At 34.3% G+C, this 19,082-nt stretch overlaps 2 protein-coding genes across 5 annotated transcripts; both read left to right on the top strand.

Moving 5' to 3' along the window:
* Nucleotides 1-467: 467 nt before the first annotated feature.
* LOC127905125 (uncharacterized protein YMR315W-like) lies at nt 468-5,412 on the top strand. 2 transcript variants are annotated; one of them, XM_052451634.1, is made up of 12 exons: nt 468-667; nt 740-880; nt 1,414-1,462; nt 1,717-1,734; nt 2,609-2,724; nt 2,811-2,924; nt 3,183-3,233; nt 3,831-3,919; nt 4,015-4,075; nt 4,155-4,232; nt 4,416-4,526; nt 5,035-5,412. In XM_052451634.1, exons 1-12 carry the CDS (start codon nt 542-544, stop codon nt 5,158-5,160), a joined length of 1,080 nt encoding a protein of 359 aa, XP_052307594.1. In that variant the 5' UTR covers nt 468-541; the 3' UTR covers nt 5,161-5,412. The 2 variants fall into 2 exon arrangements, with proteins under 2 accessions (XP_052307594.1, XP_052307593.1); XM_052451633.1 differs by having other exon boundaries at nt 472-667; nt 5,032-5,412.
* A 3,830-nt stretch (nt 5,413-9,242) lies between these two features.
* On the top strand, nt 9,243-13,005 carry LOC127905138 (FT-interacting protein 3-like). 3 transcript variants are annotated; one of them, XM_052451738.1, is made up of 2 exons: nt 9,243-9,467; nt 10,070-13,005. In XM_052451738.1, the coding sequence occupies exon 2, from the start codon at nt 10,505-10,507 to the stop codon at nt 12,821-12,823; it is 2,319 nt and encodes a 772-aa protein (XP_052307698.1). In that variant the 5' UTR covers nt 9,243-9,467; nt 10,070-10,504; the 3' UTR covers nt 12,824-13,005. The 3 variants fall into 3 exon arrangements, with proteins under 3 accessions (XP_052307698.1, XP_052307700.1, XP_052307699.1); XM_052451740.1 differs by lacking the exon at nt 9,243-9,467 and adding an exon at nt 9,683-9,965; XM_052451739.1 differs by lacking the exon at nt 9,243-9,467 and adding an exon at nt 9,683-9,968.
* Nucleotides 13,006-19,082: the final 6,077 nt, after the last annotated feature.

Below are 19,082 nucleotides of genomic sequence, written 5' to 3'. Positions count from 1 at the left end.
GAATTTTCTTACCTTGCGTAACCACATCCAAAACGTCAACATTTCTTGTGTCAAATTTCCACAATTTGTTTTAGCATACGTAGTTAGTTTGATCTCTATAGCATCAAAGATGATTAAATAATTTTTTTACTAGTATTTATCAAACTCAGCATTTTTTTTCTTTTCAAAATTGTTTCTTTTCTCTCATCAAATTCTTCTCATCTAATTACTTTTTTCCATATTTACCAAAATAAAAAAGTAAAAATAAATAAATTGAAAAGGATATAAAATTGATTAAAGTATTATGTTATATTATATTTAAAATACAAGTTAACGAAAACAATATTATTTTGAGTAAAAATATCTAGTGTAATATTAAATTTAGTCAAGATTTAAATTAATAAATTATTGAATTGATTTCCTATAACGACAAATATGATTAAATTAACACATTCTTAAAACATTAAGCAAAATCTATTTCATTTTTTGTGCTTCTCTTTTCCTTTATATATTCATTATAATATCACTCTCATCAAGAACCCATTTCCAAGATTTTCAAGAAATGGCAAACCAACTTCCCCAGATATCCGTTCTTGGAGCTGGCATCTTTGTCAAGACTCAATACATTCCAAGACTAGCTGAGATCTCTCATCTTTTTGTTCTTAAATCCATCTGGAGTCGCTCTGAGGTGATTCATTGCTTATTACTCATTTCATTTCTTGATTATCTTTCTTGCTTATATATTTATTTACATGTTCAGGAATCTGCAAGAGAAGCAGTGGAGGTAGCAAAGGAGCATTTTCCTGGTGTGGAATGCAAGTGGGGTGATAAGGGTCTTGATGAGATCATTCAAGATGAGTCAATTCTTGGTGTTGCTGTGGTTCTTGCTGCACAATATCAGGTGTGTCATCAATTTTGTTTCTTTATTCAAATGTTGATTATTTTATGGTGATAAGGCTTAGAATCTTTCTTGATATGGCTGTCACTAAGCGATCTTAGATTTTTCTTAACAATTTTAACAAGAAACTGTAAAATCATAGCTACCATGGTGCTCTTGTTTGTTGCATTTCCATGTGTTGGTTGCTGAATTTTCTAGTTCTGAATCAAGAATTTGACTCTTAATGATCGAATTCATTGCTGGTTATAAAGAATTTCGAGAAGGAGCCTATCTGTTAGTCATTTTGTCAGTATAAGCTTAGTGCAAAGCTAAAATGTAATTCAGAAATTGGGCAGGCAACATGGCAAATGATAAATGTATGTACTGGAGTCTGGCGATGAGCTTTGGCCGTGTTTAGAGAAATTTTCTCGACAGACTATCCTGTGATTTCAGTTTGGATGTCATCTTATATGTTCCATCTCCTTTAAGGAATTTGCTTTGCTTTGACATGTTATGTTTTCAGTAAATTTTTCACTTACATAAACTAATTCATGCAGGTTGATATGTCACTAAAGCTACTAAAGGCAGGGAAGCATGTCCTCCAAGGTAATATAAGCTCTTAGTCGCAAAATGAAGGCATTTTTTAGTTCAGATTGATGTGGGTTGTTTCCTAAGACATTCCCAAATTTTAACCAAAAACAATCTAAAAAATGTTGAATAATAAATAAAGATGGATAATTTACTGGTGAATTTTTTGTTGATATTGCTGTTGTATTTATATTTCTCATTTGTGCAATGTTCTTAATCTTTTTTATTTTGGCATGTCATCTGCAATTCTTGAATAACTTGATGATCTGAAGAGAAACCAGCGGCATCTTGTAAGTAAACTACGATGTTTTCTGGTTGTTTGTAGCCTCTCCGTGATATTTAGGAATAGAAATCATCCCACTAGATTAAATTTATGTGGAATTTTTGCAGGTTTAAAAACTCTTGCACATATAGATTCTCTTGCATAGAAACTCTTTTCATGCTATTGAATTTAATTTACATATTACAAATTGATATAGTGGCACTAGGAATAGTTCTTCATTTTTTTAGTCAGTAGTGAAACAGTACGAAGAATAGATAAAATGTAACTGTGAATTTTGCAATAAGGAGTAGGTGATAAAAGAGATATGAAGTCATTTATTGTTGAGATTGATGTGTGAGATCATTGTCTGATCATACCAATAATCGATCTAGATTATTGTGTTATTTTTTTTATAAGAATATATACAGGGGCCATCCTTGCTTCAAACCACAAAGGCCAATCATATCTTGAGAGCAGAAAGTTCACACAAATAGATTTGTCCAAACAGAGTCATTATTTGATTATATTCAGTTTGGCAGGATCATAACTGGATAGTGGCATTGTTTTGGACAAGAAAATATGCTTCTATTATTAATGTGACTCTCTTTTCCTTCTGAACTATACATAATTAGTATCTTATCTGCCCACCATAGATTGATGAGGAAGACTGCTAGAACTTTTGTTTGCAAGAAAGTTAACTCCAGTCAAACAAAGTCCCATATTCACCCATCGCACTAGGATTGCTTGCATCTATCAGTAGTAAGCTTTTCCACTGTTGAAAGAAATCTCCGGCCCAAAACACATTCATTAGTAGTCCCTGTTCAAGATGAACACTTTTATGCATACAATATGCTCATAAAGTTTGAGTTTGTGTGCATTCGGATAATGGTTGGATAATGCAGCTATTAGTGAAATAGAAACCAGCCTGTCAAGCTACAAATCTATCTGTGCAAATTCACCTGGTTATCCAATTTGGGCTGTGGCAGAGAACTATAGGTTTGAACCTGCACTTGTAGAGGTAATTGTTTCAAATATCTGATTTGAGTTGATGTTCAAGATAGTAAGATACTGTACGTTCCAATATACTTGCTATTGCTTTCACAGAGCAAGAAATTATTGGCTGATATTGGGAAAATGATGAGCGTCCAACTTATAATTGAAGCATCAATGAATAGTGCAAACCCTTACTTCTCAAGCTCTTGGCGGCGGAATTACACGGTTTGTGCTGATAATAGAACTGAGTTATATTACTCAGAATTTTTTTACTGATTCTTAAAAGGATTTGGTAATGTGCATATGTTTTCAACTTCTATGGCCCAAGCTACTTATCTATGTTATAATCGAGAAATATACCCTGAATTATGAGAGGAGTAGTTTTATCTTTCTAGATATCAGATGCTCCTTTACTAGTTGATTTACCATGCTTAAGCCATTTACCGTTGCTATTATTGACCAGTGCATCTTCTGTTTTGGCAGGGGGGTTTCATTCTAGATATGGGAGTGCACTTCATTGCAGGACTGAGAATGGTAATCTCTCATTTTAAATATACCTTATTGATAAATAGTGACATTGGTTCCTGCTATCCTTATTAAAAGATGATGTTCTGCTACTACAATACCAGACTTCCTAAGTGCATATTTTTTATAAAATATCACAGACTTCATATGGTCTTCTGAATTTTGCGCTAGCAATGTATCACACAACAGTTTTATTGTTAATGGCACTTCTCCTTTCACTTCTTTATCTCTAACTTCTCATTCCTCCATTTTAACACTGTTGCAATTAATTTATTCCTAGAGTTAAGTCATTCACACAATTATAGTTTTCCAAAATCTTGTTCCTATATCAAGAATAAGTTCTTATATCCTTTGCATGCTTTTAATTCTGGACACACCACAAATGTTATATCAGTAGTGCTTCTCTGTGTAAATAGAGCTTGTATAATTGAGGTCACCTAAGCCTTGTTAAATGGGTATTAGGCTTGCATGTTAATCAGAACTTGTATAATTGAGGCCACCTAAGCTTTTTAAAATGGGTATTAGGCTTGCATGTTAATCACTATTTATTGCTCTCTGAGATCCAGCTTTGACCTCTAAATTATGCATTTCTATTCAATTGAACAGCTTGTTGGATGTGAGGTGACATCAGTGTCAGCTATGACCTCTCATGTGGATACAACTTTGCCTCCACCTGATAACATATCCTCAGTTTTGTAAGTTTCTTATGCATGAAGTTGATTTTCAACCAAATCATTTCCTGATACTGTTGGAAGCATAAAAGTCACCGCGTGAACTTTTCCTATTTTAGTCACCTGGAGAATGGATGTTCTGGAGTTTTTGCAATGGTTGTGTCCTCCAAAACACCCAAGGCAAGTGGTAAATTGATGGTTTTACTTCAAACTTCTTGATAAATAAATTATTCTTTCTCATTTCTTTTAATTCGTTTAGATATTATGGAGAATTGTTGGCATAAACGGAACAGTGGAAATTGGGCGTGGAAACCAAGGCGGACAGCATGGTTACATGGTATGCCAAAACCCAATATGTTGTGGTCAATTAGATCTTCATCGGCTGCAGTAGTCGGATCTTAGTTTGTCTGAGCTATCTAGCTAAATTTTAAATTTCAAAATAATTGATTTCTTACCTTTAACTTGTAGCATTTATATCTGAGAAGTAACCTTCATTTGATATCTTACAATGCTGTGGCAGATTTCTTTTTATGGAGCTGGTGGACACTGTAAAAGCAACTTCTACCCATTTAGTGGAGTGACCGCTGAACTGAAGGCATTTTTACATGACATTTCACAGGCCAACCTTAAGGTAATATAAGATGACAAGCTCCTGTGTGCATTGTCACGGTTCGCCTCAAACATAAACCATAAGCATGGTAGTCTTCACATTTAGCTTTTTATTATTAGTCTTAAAGTTCTTTGAGTGGAGATTACCTTCAGTTCGGTTGTTTTGTTCGACATTAGAGGAATTTGACTCATTTGATTGACAACAAAACATTCTGTTAGTTGGAAATTCAGAGCTTACTGTTCATTTATTAACCCTTGTTGCCTTCTTTCGTCAAAAACAGCCTGATCTTTCGGGTAACTGTTGTTGGATTACTAAAACTTCCATTTCATTAACTAAACAGGAATTAAAATTTAATGATTCTGCTAGAATGCTACTTGCTTTAACTGATGATCTCTCGGGTAACTGTTGTTGGATTACTAAAACTTCCATTTCTTTAACTAAACAGGAATTAAAATTTAATGATTCTGCTAGAATGCTACTTGCTTTAACTGATGCATTCAATTAAATACCTTTTTATCTGTCACAGAAGGGAAGTAGCTACGAAGTTGAGCCTCGACTCTCTTTTATTGAAGGAGCAAGAGATGTTGCAGTTTTAGACGCAATGCTTGAATCTGGAAACAAGAATGGAGCACTAGTTCAGGTGAAAAAGTTTTAAGGACCAATTTCATCATGTTTCACGCAGCTAAAAACACTTCTGAGACCTAGCAAACAGAAGGGTAGGGAAAGGAGAGATTGTTGAAATGCTATGGAGAAATTTACAATTTTTAAGATGAATGTATCCTTATTATGATAATACATATTTCTTAAGAATAACTAGTGCGTATGCTAGAGAGGGGAAAATTACATGAGTACTGTTTAAACTGATGTATTGAATCAAAATAATGCTGCAGACTCGTTTACATGTGTATTTGGGAGCTTCCCTCAGATTAGGCTACGAGCGGGTTTGTTCTTTACTTTATCAACTAGGGTTCAAATCTAAAATGAGGCCTCGAGAAAGAAATTTACTGTAAAATGCACTAGTATGAGCATGGATAGCATGTCTAGAACCTTATTGGGAAGAGACTTGTCTCAGTATGCGAAGATTAATCCGAAGATGCCAAGATTTCAACCGAGAAAGAAGATAGTTTCTATCATGGTGTGGAAGTTGAATCCCCCCAACTGCACTCTGTAGGGTTTTTTTTGTCTTCTATCAGTCTTTTGACAGACCACCTTCAATTACTGAACTAATAACTAGGCGAACCACAACCACATTGAATTGGTGTCTAGCGCTTTTGTAAGGAAATTGCGTTTAGTTTGCTGGACTGATGCTGCTAGACTCTTTGGTATAAGAAAAGTGCATGTCTATTTCTAGTGGCGTAGTTACTTTACTGTTGCTTTCTTTCATGTTGATATATGACAAACTGGCAATAAAAGTGTACATTTGTATTTGGAAACATGAAAATCTGTAAGTTTACAAACAGGGTGTCTATATATTTCTACCTTGAGTTACACCTTTATGGGATCTTATATAGTATAGTTGTAAAACCTGGTATGACCTGGCGAGTTGATTTGAAAAACTCGAAACCTAGAGCCCCACTCAAGCCGGGTTGCTAGTTGAACTGTTGACATGTCCAAACCAAGCCAGATTACCGCTGTTTTAATAAAAATAGTTTATCTAGTGACCTAACAACACAAACCCTTTTCCAGGTCAGTTCTTGAATAGGATAGAACAAATAATGACGGGATACAATGTAGCATGTTAGCACAATGGCCATGTCTATAGCATTGAATTGTTGGATGGCTTCTCAGAGGTGGTAGCAGCAATTCATTATTGCAATTCTACAACTGCACAAAGTGCAAGTTGCCAGACAGCAACTTAGCCTAGCTCTAGTGTCCAGTGAAAGAGAGATTATAAGAAGAGAAGGGGAAAAAAACAAGTGATATTTTTAGTCTGGTATATTTTGTCATGAAGGAAACCATATATTAATGGCAAAGAAAAGGGTTACATTATGGATGGAATTTTTGCTTAATAGTAGTCGTCTTCCTATCTACAAAGCTAGGAAAAGACAAAATGCTTTTGAATTCAGTCTTAGTCCAGTTGCCCTAGCCACCACCACAACAACAACAACTAAGAAGAGAGAGAGTAACATCAAACTTCAAGATCTTGTATTTTGTTCTTTGTATCATAATTAAATTCCTTTTTGATTGGATTTTAGAATTTTAAACAGAACATATGGTAGCTATTGAATTATACAATGAAAGATAAATCATTTTCAATTCTCAATCATCCTTTCCCCCAATCTCCACCTAATGGAAATCCAGATTTGACATCCCCAAGTGTCAAGATCAAAACATTCAAGATTAAGTTGCAAACCCTAATCAACTCAACTTCTTGGCAAGTTTTTTCCTTTTTTGTCGTCATAGAACAGTTTCTTAAACTAAAACTGGGAATCGAATCATTTTCACAAACCTCTTAATATATACAAACATATAAAGTCTACAAGTTTTGTGAAATTGTAATCTTCAACATCAGAGTTCCTGTTTTTTCCAGTACAGGTGAGTAGCAAAACCTAACATGACGGCAACAAGCTAGAGACGATATTGGGTTGAATGTGCACTTAATACAGAGATAGGAAGGCATGCAGCTCAGCTCCCTTTTCAAAACCAACTTCACCTAACTCCATTTCTTTCTCATTATTTTCTCAACTGTGAATGAAAAAGATTGGACATACCATTTCCCATATTCTTATCAAAATCATGCACAAAACATTGATGACATTGGGTACAATAATAGGTTACAGGTTACTGTCAAGAATTCAATTCTGGCCCCATGAAGCTAGCCTATCATAGAAATGGTAATTTTGGGTATGGACAATCTACAAGGTGACAACACAAAATCGATTCCCTCTTCTGCTTCCACCTCTTGCATCATAATTGCTGTCCTCCATGTAATCTGATGGTACCCTTCTTGGCTAGAAAATCTAATCATGTGTCTCAACTAATTATATTGCTCATGGACTAACCTTTTTTCATATTTTGTAAGGAAATAGATACATAAAGGTTAGGTTAAAATAACTTTCACTGTCTAGTAAAAAGTTTTTCAACAATGTTAACAATCTTGGCATTCCCCCGATGTGTCCAAGACTTAGTACAAGTTAGATGAGAGTTGAACTGGTCAAATCTGGTAAACCTAATATATTTACTTGTAATCCTGGTTAATCCAGTTAAATCCCGGTTTGATTTTAAAAAAAAATCACGTTGTTTTAGATTTAATTTTATTATATAAAATTAATGTGATTGTATCTTAAATGCTAAAATTAAAAAACAAAAAATCATGAAATAATAACCATGTTGAGTTTCATACACTTGATTACACCATAAACCTTAGCCTTAGTTAGAGCTTATAAATTAATCTAATATTATAAATTTTACCTCACATACTATACTTTTTTTTCTTTCAATGAGCAACATCTAGCATCCTAGACTACAAAAAAAAAATTACAAAAAAGATAAAATGTATTTTATTGGGGGTACAGAAACGGAAATATAATAATAAAAATGTTTATAAAATAATTTTAAAATAAATTTTTATCATTTTAAAATATAAAAGCAATAAAATATATCCTTTTAATCTGAAATATTAACCAAATATTACTAGAATGAAAATGATTTAAATATTATGATTTCATACACAATTACTATTTTTCTTATGGGCTCTATTAATGAAATTATTATTATTATTATATATATATAAATGTACAATCACAAAAAGCATGCAAGGTGTTTGGGTAGAATATTCCAGGTATCCATTTCGCGCGTGTTTTTGGCTGAGAAGAAACGACACTGCAAACACCCGGTAAAGGTCGGAAATCCTGCAACTGACCGCACTCATCCTTCCAGGTGTCAAAAGATTATGAGACACCGATTTTCATAGGATTTTTTTTTATGATCGATTTTCATTAAATAAAGTTCACAAATAAAAAAAAATATATATTTATCATTTTAGATAATAAATTACACACACATCAAATCAAATGATATCAGCTCCACCTCCATACTCGAATAAGTCGGGTTTTTTTACCCGTCTCTTTTCAAGTAAATGAAAGCAGACTTTTATCAAAACATATTTAATTAATTTTAAAATATCAAAACTAATAAAAACTCTAATTAATTTCACCGAATTACACGCCAAAGACTTACATGTTTTGCCGCAAAATGATATGCAACTTGCACCAATGCCTGCCTATCAAGGATAGATTTGGAGTGCGATTGAAAGCGTTGTGATTTTTGTTTTTTATATGTTTTAAAAGTATATTTTATTTGAAAAAAATATTAATTTTTTTTTATACATCATATCATATGCTATTTTTATCAAATCCCACATCAAATCTCAATTATATTCCCCCGTATAATTTAATCGACTCGACCAAATCAATATCAATCACATTACTGAACACAGGTAACAAATTATTACGATCTTAAAATACACAGAATGCCTACATTGAAGCAGTAAATCTAATGAGAAAACCAAGAAAATGAAAAGAAGAGTTTTTCCCATCTCCCAAGTCCAAGAAATAAACAACAATTCCAACCCCAAGTAGTCCCTTCATGTGCCTAAACCGACCATGCTCTTCGCCTGTGCTCTATTAAGATTTCCTAGTTCATGTGCGAATTTTATAACTATGCACACAATTGCTCTTAGCAATAAATTATGTAATAAGTATGGATCTTTTTCTTGAGTAATAAAATATGAATGAAGAAAGGATAAAAACTATAGTAAAAAAGGTTTAAAGAAAGTTGGTAGTGAGTAGGTTCAATCTTTTCTCTTTCTTTTTCTCAGTAGATTCAGTCTTTGATAGATATCACCCCACATGCTCAATATTTCTACATTAGTTCGCTCCCTCTTCAACCCCTCTTAGCTCCATTATTGTTATCTTAAGAAGGGTTCTTGGCTTCAACAGTAGCTAGTGGCTGACCACTAAGGTACTGCATTTTTCTAGTTTCTTGTTTTCTTGATAATGCAATGTGGACACTCAAAGGGTAGTGTAATTTGAAGTTGGTTGGAGTAGTTGTTGAGACTCTAAGCTGTTTTTGTTCACTCTTTTAAGTAATGGGAATGGTGGGTGCATATGATGCTTACATGTGTTTCTTGTAGCTATGGGAAAAGTTGGTGTTTTGTAGTGCTTGTTTGCTTAAGGTTGCTTGTTGTATTTGGTTACTTAGGTTGCCCAACTATTGAAGTAGATCTGTTGTGTTAATGTTACTAACTCCACTTTCTTTATTACTGAGAGTCTAACAAGGCCACGGTGATTAATGTGTGATTTATACTGTTTGATTGTTGTGAAAATGTGAAAGGAACTTTCGTTTTGGGCCTTTTGAAGCTTGAAGTATGCATCATTGGGTCTTAATCGAGTAAAATGTTTACTTTGAGGCTGAATGAAAGAGTATTTTAATTTCATTTCCCATACCATGACACCCCATGTGGTATTGCAATGCCATTTTCTTTGATTTTCTTTCATTTTCTCAGCAGTTGTTGTTCTATGAGTGTAAATGTTGACCCGGTGGTTTTCTTGCTGCTTTTGCAGATATTCGTGGTTTCTGGTCTAGAGCTTCCAATTGAAGTGCCTAGTGTTGCTCTGTAACTGTGTCATGGATGAGGAATTATAAGGTTCTTTATTCTTTTGTTTCCCTGCCTTCATCTTTACCCTTTTAGAGGAAGAATTCAATAAAGTCCATGACTGAGAGAAGTCGTGACTCGTAATTGTGGTCAAAATAACCCTTAGATTTCTTGTATTCCACCATCAACTTTAGTGACTCAAATTTGTCCAAATAGCCTTGAAATCACTAGAACAAAGTTGGTTTCTTACCATTCGAATCCTTTTCGTTTCCTGAATTTCCATTCACTTCTGTTGAATCTCTATCCTGTTTCAATATCCTTAGTTTGAGAGCCTCCTTGTCTTCCTGTGTGATTGTTGAGTGCTCCTTGCATAACTCTGGTTTTGTCAGTGTAAACTAAAAAAATGCAGAAGCCACCACAATCAGTCGACTTTGCTCTAAAGGAGACCTCACCAAACATTGGTGCGGGATCTGTCACAGGAGATAAGCTTTCCTGCACCTATGACCTTGTTGAGCAAATGCAATATCTTTATGTTCGTGTAGTGAAAGCTAAAGATTTGCCTCCCAAAGATATTACTGGTAGTTGTGATCCCTATGTTGAAGTAAAGCTTGGAAATTACAAGGGTGTTACGAAACATTTTGAGAAGAAAAGCAACCCAGAATGGAATCAGGTTTTTGCTTTCTCAAAAGATAGAATTCAAGCTTCAGTTTTGGAGGTGTTTGTGAAGGACAAGGATGTTGTCTTAGATGATTTGATTGGTAGGATGATGTTTGATCTCATTGATGTGCCAAAACGTGTTCCGCCGGATAGTCCTTTGGCACCACAATGGTATAGACTGGAAGATAGGAAGGGAGATAAGATTAAGGCTGGGGAGCTGATGCTGGCTGTTTGGATGGGAACTCAAGCAGATGAGGCATTCCCCGACGCTTGGCATTCAGATGCAGCCAGCGTTGGTCCTGATGGTGTTAACAAAATCCGATCCAAGGTATATATTTCACCCAAGCTTTGGTATGTTAGGGTCAATGTGATTGAAGCTCAGGACTTGGTGCCTGGTGACAAAAGTCGGTTCCCAGAAGTATTTGTGAGGGGCACCCTTGGAAATCAAGCATTGAGAACTAGGACATCTCAAACTAAGACTGTCAATCCAATGTGGAATGAGGACTTGATATTTGTAGTTGCTGAACCTTTCGAGGAGCCTTTGATTTTGACTGCCGAAGATAGATTGGGACCAAATAAAGATGAAGTTCTGGGGAAGTGCGTGATCCCTTTGCAACTTGTGCAGAGGAGGCTAGACCACAAGCCAGTTAACACTAGGTGGTTTAATCTTGAGAAGCATGTGATTGTAGATGGAGAACAAAAGAAAGAAACCAAGTTTGCCAGCAGGATTCATTTGAGGATCTGTTTAGATGGAGGGTATCATGTTTTGGATGAATCAACTCACTACAGCAGTGACCTTAGGCCAACAGCAAAGCAGTTATGGAGGTCTAGCATTGGGATTTTGGAACTTGGGGTTCTAAGTGCTGTGGGGCTGATGCCAATGAAGAAAAAGGATGACCGAGGTACGACAGATGCCTACTGTGTAGCTAAATATGGGCAGAAATGGATCCGGACAAGGACAATTGTCGACAGCTTCGCTCCAAGGTGGAATGAGCAGTACACATGGGAGGTTTTCGACCCGTGTACTGTCATTACAATTGGGGTTTTTGATAATGGTCACATACATGGTGGTGGAGGGGGGAAAGACTCCAGAATTGGGAAAGTCAGAATTCGTCTATCCACACTCGAAACTGATAGAGTTTATACACACTCCTATCCTCTTCTGGCCATTCAGACTTCTGGGGTGAGGAAAACAGGTGAAGTTCAGTTAGCTGTGAGGTTCACATGCTCATCTCTGGTTAATATGTTGCACATGTATTCGCATCCATTGTTACCAAAAATGCACTACGTCCATCCATTGTCAGTTATGCAGCTTGATAGCTTGAGGCACCAAGCTATGCACATTGTCTCCATGAGGCTGAGCAGGTCCGAGCCACCTTTGAGGAAAGAGGTTGTGGAATATATGCTAGATGTAGATTCACATATGTGGAGCATGAGGAGGAGCAAGGCCAACTTTTTCAGAATTATGGCTGTTCTAAGTGGCTTGATTGCTGTTGGGAAATGGTTTGATCAAATCTGCAACTGGAAGAACTCTCTTACCACCATTTTAATTCACATCCTCTTCATAATCTTGGTCCTTTATCCAGAGCTAATACTTCCCACAATTTTCCTCTACCTTTTCCTGATCGGACTCTGGAACTATCGGTGGAGACCAAGACACCCTCCTCACATGGACACCCGACTCTCTCATGCTGATGCTGCTCATCCTGATGAACTTGATGAAGAATTCGATTCATTCCCTACTTCCAGACCATCAGATATCGTCAGAATGCGATACGATCGTCTAAGAAGTATCGCAGGGAGGGTTCAGACCGTGGTCGGTGACCTTGCAACTCAAGGGGAAAGATTTCAGTCTCTGATAAGTTGGAGAGACCCGAGGGCTACCACTTTGTTTGTGACATTCTGTTTAATTGCTGCCATAGTTCTCTATGTCACTCCTTTCCAGGTTCTAGCCCTTCTCATTGGCCTTTATGTGTTGAGACATCCAAGGTTCCGCCACAAGCTCCCTTCCGTCCCCCTCAACTTCTTTAGGAGGTTGCCTGCAAGGTCTGACAGCATGCTATAAGCTCCGTTCTGCCCCCAGCTTAGCTCCTACCAGCCATATATTCTTATGATATATCATGTCTTCCTGTTATTTTTTTCTTCATGTAACTGGACCCTCTTGTGCACAACTATAAAGTGTAAAGCCCAACATGGCAACAACTTTCACCATTTTTTTTATTTAAGTATTTTTTATGAGTTAGCTAATCCCTATAATTTGGCAAAAATAATTAATTAGTCCTCTTGGTTTTATGAACTATATATATATATATATATATATATATATGTTCTTAAATTCATTTATAACTTGATCCTTATATTCCATTTCATGTTCCTTTTCAATTTATTTTGTTTTTTTTAATTTTATTTTAAGAAATAGAAAAAGAAGGAAAAAGTCGGTAGGATGAAAATATTCATGAGAAAAAATCACTTTTTGAAACAAAAATATATCTCTATTAGCATGGAGTTATTGACAATTATACTAATATCAAGACATAATAAATACTCGTATAATTATCAAAGCAAATAAAAATCATATCGAATAGAATTTAATTCAACAGAATATGAATGCAAATTTTAAAAATAGATGAGTACTCATATAATAAAGAAGCATATATGAATATTCAAGAATTAATCAATTGTATTATCATATAATCAACATACATATATTATTTATATTACATGCAAATTAAAGATTATCTTACTCACTCAAAAAACAAAAGTAAAAGACAAACAGATGCAGAACTGGAGACCATTGAAGATCATTAGAAGAAACGTCAACAAAACATATAACGGATATAGAAAACACTAAAAAATGACTCAAAGCAAAAATAACATAAATTATAAAATGCTAAGCTTAGAGATAAAATAATAATAATAATAATAATAAAGCTAAAATGATTCACCCAATTTATCTAGAACATAACTCAAATTGATCGAACTAATAGATCCAATTAACCTTTACTACAGGGTCAACTGGTCAATCGATTCAGACCAACCGGTTGATCTATTAATTTTCAAATCTGCAAATCCTAAAAACAATTGACTTGTTCTACTAAAACCCATAATCCAGTCTTCTAATTAGTTAGTTTAAGCTCAACTAATACCGTAATACATCAATTAAAACTACTAAATCATCAAATCAAAATACAAAACTCTAAATTCTTTTTTAATCCTTAACTATCAATTCTCTAATAGAAAACAATAAGAAGAAAGATATTTACCTGTTTTTTCAATTTTTTTTGAAATCAAAAACTTAAATTTAGAACTGAAATCCTTTGTATACAAAAGAGAAAAGTCATCAAGGGGAGAGGCAAATAAAAGAAAAGAAAAATCAATCATATGATCACATTCTCTTTAAATATACATTGTTGGGTTTTGACTGAACTTTAAGCTTAGGTTTGAAGGGCAAGAATATCAATTACATATATGTTTTAAAAAAACATTTAAAGCAAATACAAGGTAAATGAAAGTTAAATATGAAGTAGTTTATTAGTTTAAGGAAAACTAAGAAACCTAATCTAAAATTTCTAAGATAAAAATGTTGATTATATCAATTGGGATGGTAAAAATTACTCAATAATATGCTACTTTATTTCTATAAAGGAAGCTTGTAATTTTATATCTTTTTTAATAAATTGTTCAAGTGAATTAATGTCTCAAGATAGAGATAATAACATAATATAAATTTATTTCTATAATAATTTTAGATTAAATTTATATATTTTAAAATAAAAAATACAGGAAAACATGCATCTTCTATTTTTTTTACCCGTCTTTTTTGTCATGGAGTAACCAACCTATATGAAAATCAAGTGAATTTTAATTAGGGTATTGGACTCAATCCTCACTTCACTTATTAATGTGGGCTTAGGACCCAAGTGGCGAAGAGAGATTTTCAGGCTTTAAGCCTGTTCAAATTTAATCAAATCAATTTTTACCTAAATTAACAAGTTCTATGGCATTGGTACCAAGCTCTCCTTTTCTCCCTAGTGGACCTCAAGCCCAAAATTATAGAATACTAAAGCAAAGTGACCCCAAAGAAGAAACACCGAAGAAAAAACAAATCGAAGGCCGAAGTGAGAAAGCACCTCCAAATGATTCTTGACTAACACCTTTTACATATAATCAAAAGTGATTGACTAACATTATCTCCGTCCATACCTCTTCCCAAAAAATCCAAGAAAAAAAAAAAAAAACTCTCACACTACCATGTTTGAAAAGAAGAAACTTACCGTGAACTAATAAATTTAGTTAAAGTCTCGATTCACAATGTCATTTTAATAAGAAAAAAATTTGATATAAATTATCCAGTTAATTTGCAAGTTGACTTGATTATTATTGTTATAATTCAATTCTGATTCATTTGCCTTTTAATCTAATTTTAAGGGGTTAAAATTTGAAATTAAAAGATCAGGGGCTTGAATGAAAATTTTGGAAACTTCAAGGACCAAATTGAGAAATGGCCGCCCCCGCCAGAAACGGCGCCGTTTTGTCATTTCCATTCTTCGTCTTCTTCCTCTGAAAACAGAGGAGACCACCTGCGAAGGGAATACAGAATGGCACCCAGACAGGCAACTCACACCACCAGACACATTGCAATGCCCACGACTTCCATCACCAGCTTCGCAGTTCGTTTCCGTGTCCTTCGCCGCCTTAACAAGCCATTGACGAGTGGAGGAAACCACCACCAACAGTCCAGCAATGGCGGGACTGTTGGTGTCCCAATCCAACCAAAACGCGGAGTCTCAAATTCTATCTCCACATGAAGATCAGCGCCCGGGGAAGATAAGGATTAGCCTTGCTCGAGAAAAGCCTATACAAGACAGAGGAGAACAGACGAAAGGGGGGGAGGATCCGGAGGAGGAAAAAAAAAAAAGAAAACACAGAGAGAAAATAAAAAGAAAAGAGAGCAGAAGGGAGGAGAGGAATGGCTCTTGAGAAAGCAGAAACATAAAGAAAAAGAAGAGAAGACGAGGAGCAGAAAGGGAGTCCAAGGAGTGCTTCATCCAGCACCTGCATCTTGCCGCTAAAGGTCGCTGCAAAAAACAGGGAAGTCACTTTCAATTCTCCCCCTCCCTGCATTTTAATTACTCTCCTCTAGTAGCAAGCGTGCGTGAACAGTTCACGCTGTTCACGCACGCTTGCAAGTAAGAAAAAAAAAGGGGAAATAAAAGGGTGGCCAGCTGGCCGGGTCTGGCCCATACCGTACGGTAGGATAGACCCAGCCCAATATAGAAAAAAGAGAGAAACGGGTTGGATCTGGACATCCAACTCAGCCGGACCAAACTGTGCTGGCTAAGGGTGTGTTTGGCAAAACACACCCTTATGCCTTGTTCATGTATTTTATCCCTTTTTATTTAGATATCTGGCAACAAGCCCTGTTTTGATATTAAAAAATTCTAAAAATATTTAGGGATCTTTGTTGATTTATTTGTGGGCCCATCATATTTTGTTATATTTTTTTTCTTACGTTAATTTTGTGTTTGTTTTACTATGTGCTCAATCTATGGATCATTACTGTTAAATGGAAATATGTTGTGCAATGCTTTTTTTATTCTTGTCTAAAAAGAGCAAATAATAAAAAATGGTAAAAATAAAATAAAAAACATAGAAAAATTGTTTCTTCTTTATTAAAAATTCAAAATTTTACGAACTTATTCACTTACGCTAGAGTCGGGAATATCGTATTTTTTGAGTTTGTGCAATATTTACCAACGCCAGATTTGTAAATATTCATAGGTACTGTTCACTAACGCCAGAGTCAGAAATATAATATATAGGAAGAACAAAGAAAAAAAAGAAGAATAAATTCTTAGCAATTTTAGACAAAACCAGTAATGTAGCCTAACTCAGGTAAAACACTTAAAGAGGTAATTACTGGTATTCCCCAAAGAGCAAAATGCTAGATATCTGTTATTTTTTCAAGATTAATTTTTAATCGGTCGCCGCGATGTCCGGGTATTACAACTATATAAAAAGAAATTCACAAGTTAACACAGCAATTATGTACTTAGAACCTTTAATTAACCTCATAATTATTTAGATAAATAAACACTTTGCCTTCTCTTTGATGATAAAAGTGCAAAGCCAAGGAAGAAAACACCATACAATTAGTTTAATAAGCTAGCATGAGGCCACGAGTTGATCCAGCTTTGACAATCATACATCAATTTAAAAGCTACTGTTATAGCCTCTGGTGTCTGTGAATAGATTTCTTGTGCCTCAAACAAGTGTGCTGGGCTTTTCAAGTCATCCATGACATAGCTTCCTACACTTTTGCTTGATGTTTTTGGATGCGACAAATATCACCAAAAAGGAATCGAAGTTAGTTTCTTCATGAAAAATTTAGTCGTCAGTCTGACCCTAAAACACATCAGCAGCACCAGTTAAGGTTAGCAAGAATTTTGCAGCCTTACAAGAACATTTGCATCGTTTACGTCACACACAGAAGCGGGGGGTTTGTGTCTCTTTTCAGGCATGTCGACTAAGCAATTGCTACGCCTCTGAGAAATGCTAATCTATTAGAAACTTCTTTCATGTTGAAATAATTTAAACGAAGAGATTGTATGTTATATAAAAAACAACATCATCATCATCATCATCATCAAATTGCTGGAAGGTCCTTCTCTTGATCATGAACTCATAGATAGTTTAAATATAAAGTATTTTCTTTTGTTTTTATCATCACATTATTAGTTATTTTTTTAGGTTTTGATTATTCAACGAATATATAATATAAGTGTTGTACCCTCATGCGAGAATATGATGGCATGGCGACCCTTCTCGACTAGATCTAGAGATCTTTGGTTGTTAATAAAAAACCCTAACTAATTTTTTAGATTTTAGACAAGAAAGGTTATGTAAAGGAAATATATATTTTGAGAGAGTATGTGACTTGGAGAGAAAAGTGTGGTAAAAGTGATTTTTTAATTTTAAATTCTTTAGAAAAGACATTAAAAATGATGCAAATATGTCAAGAACATATGTTTTGAGTTTGTTTTGCTTATTTTTTTGGTCTTCTTCAAATTGTTTTTTGAAAAATAGGATAAAAAATCCGGTAACAACAAGATGTAAATTTGACCCATGCATACTGTGTAGATAGTCTAGTAGATACTTTTATGGATTAGTGAGACAAGTTTATATTTAAAAGGAGGTATGGTCTTGCCATACTAGGTTAGCATCTTAAAATAAAAATAACGAGAAAGCCGACTGTTGGATTAGACTCAAATTGTTTCAAGTGATTTTACATGCAATTTTCTTATGGAAAACTACTTTGTAACTTATAAGACCATTGAATCTCTCATAATTAGGTCTAAAAATTAATATTTGGGTCAATTTCATTTTTTCTCTATGATTTTTATATTTATTATTTTTGTTTTAGATTCTGTTTTAATTTTCTTAATGCTTTCAGACTTTAGGTTGTTTCCTAGTATATGTAGATTTTTATAACTTATTTAAAAGTCTTGTAAACCTCTTGAGAAGACAACATGATATACTTAATTTTTAAAGAAAAAAATTAGGAATTTAAAACTCATGTCTGCAACCCTTTTTGCTCACACAATTATATCTAAATAGAAGGGACATATACAAGACATAAATATATTTAGTTGAAAAGGTAAAGAGAGAGATATAAAATAAATTTATCTTTAAGATATTTTTGGAGTGAATTTCTGTACTTTCAAAACAGGAAGTACAAAGAGACATATCTCTTTTATCTCTGCTTTTTCTGTCTCTTCTACTTTGTTAATGATCAGACCATTGAATCTCTTGGAATTAGATAAGAAGTTTATATGTGGTCTATTTTGTTATTTTTCTATGATTTTTGGATTTATTATTTTTCTTTCGGATTTTGTTTTAATTGCCTTATTGCGTTCATACTTTAAGTTGTTTTCTGGTAGAGAAAAACATATCTCCTTTAACTCTGCTTTCTCTTCCTTTCCAAAATAGTAACATGTTATCCTAAATATTAACTCAAGAGATAAACTGGTTAAGTTAATGATACCATTTCCATATGCTATAATATCAAATCCCAATCATCCAAACCACCGAATATATAGCTATGATATCATGATTTAATCGATAGTATTTGGATAAATAACAAGCCAGGGAGAGGATGACTTGTTGATAGGCAGGAATTTAACTAAGTAATGCTACTCTTCTAGCTCATCTATAAAAGCTATATAAATCCTGCTTGTGTGAATGATTTCAACATAGTACTGTTTTTTGTTTGAAGAAAGTGACATGAAAGGTCTCCTTCATCGTATTTGGGAAATGATTTTGCT

Source organism: Populus trichocarpa, chromosome 3 (genome assembly GCF_000002775.5).
Source record: "Populus trichocarpa isolate Nisqually-1 chromosome 3, P.trichocarpa_v4.1, whole genome shotgun sequence".
NCBI lineage: Eukaryota > Viridiplantae > Streptophyta > Magnoliopsida > Malpighiales > Salicaceae > Populus > Populus trichocarpa.
The sequence above is the reverse complement of the archived record's forward strand: the minus strand, read 5'-3'. Positions and strand labels throughout refer to the sequence as shown.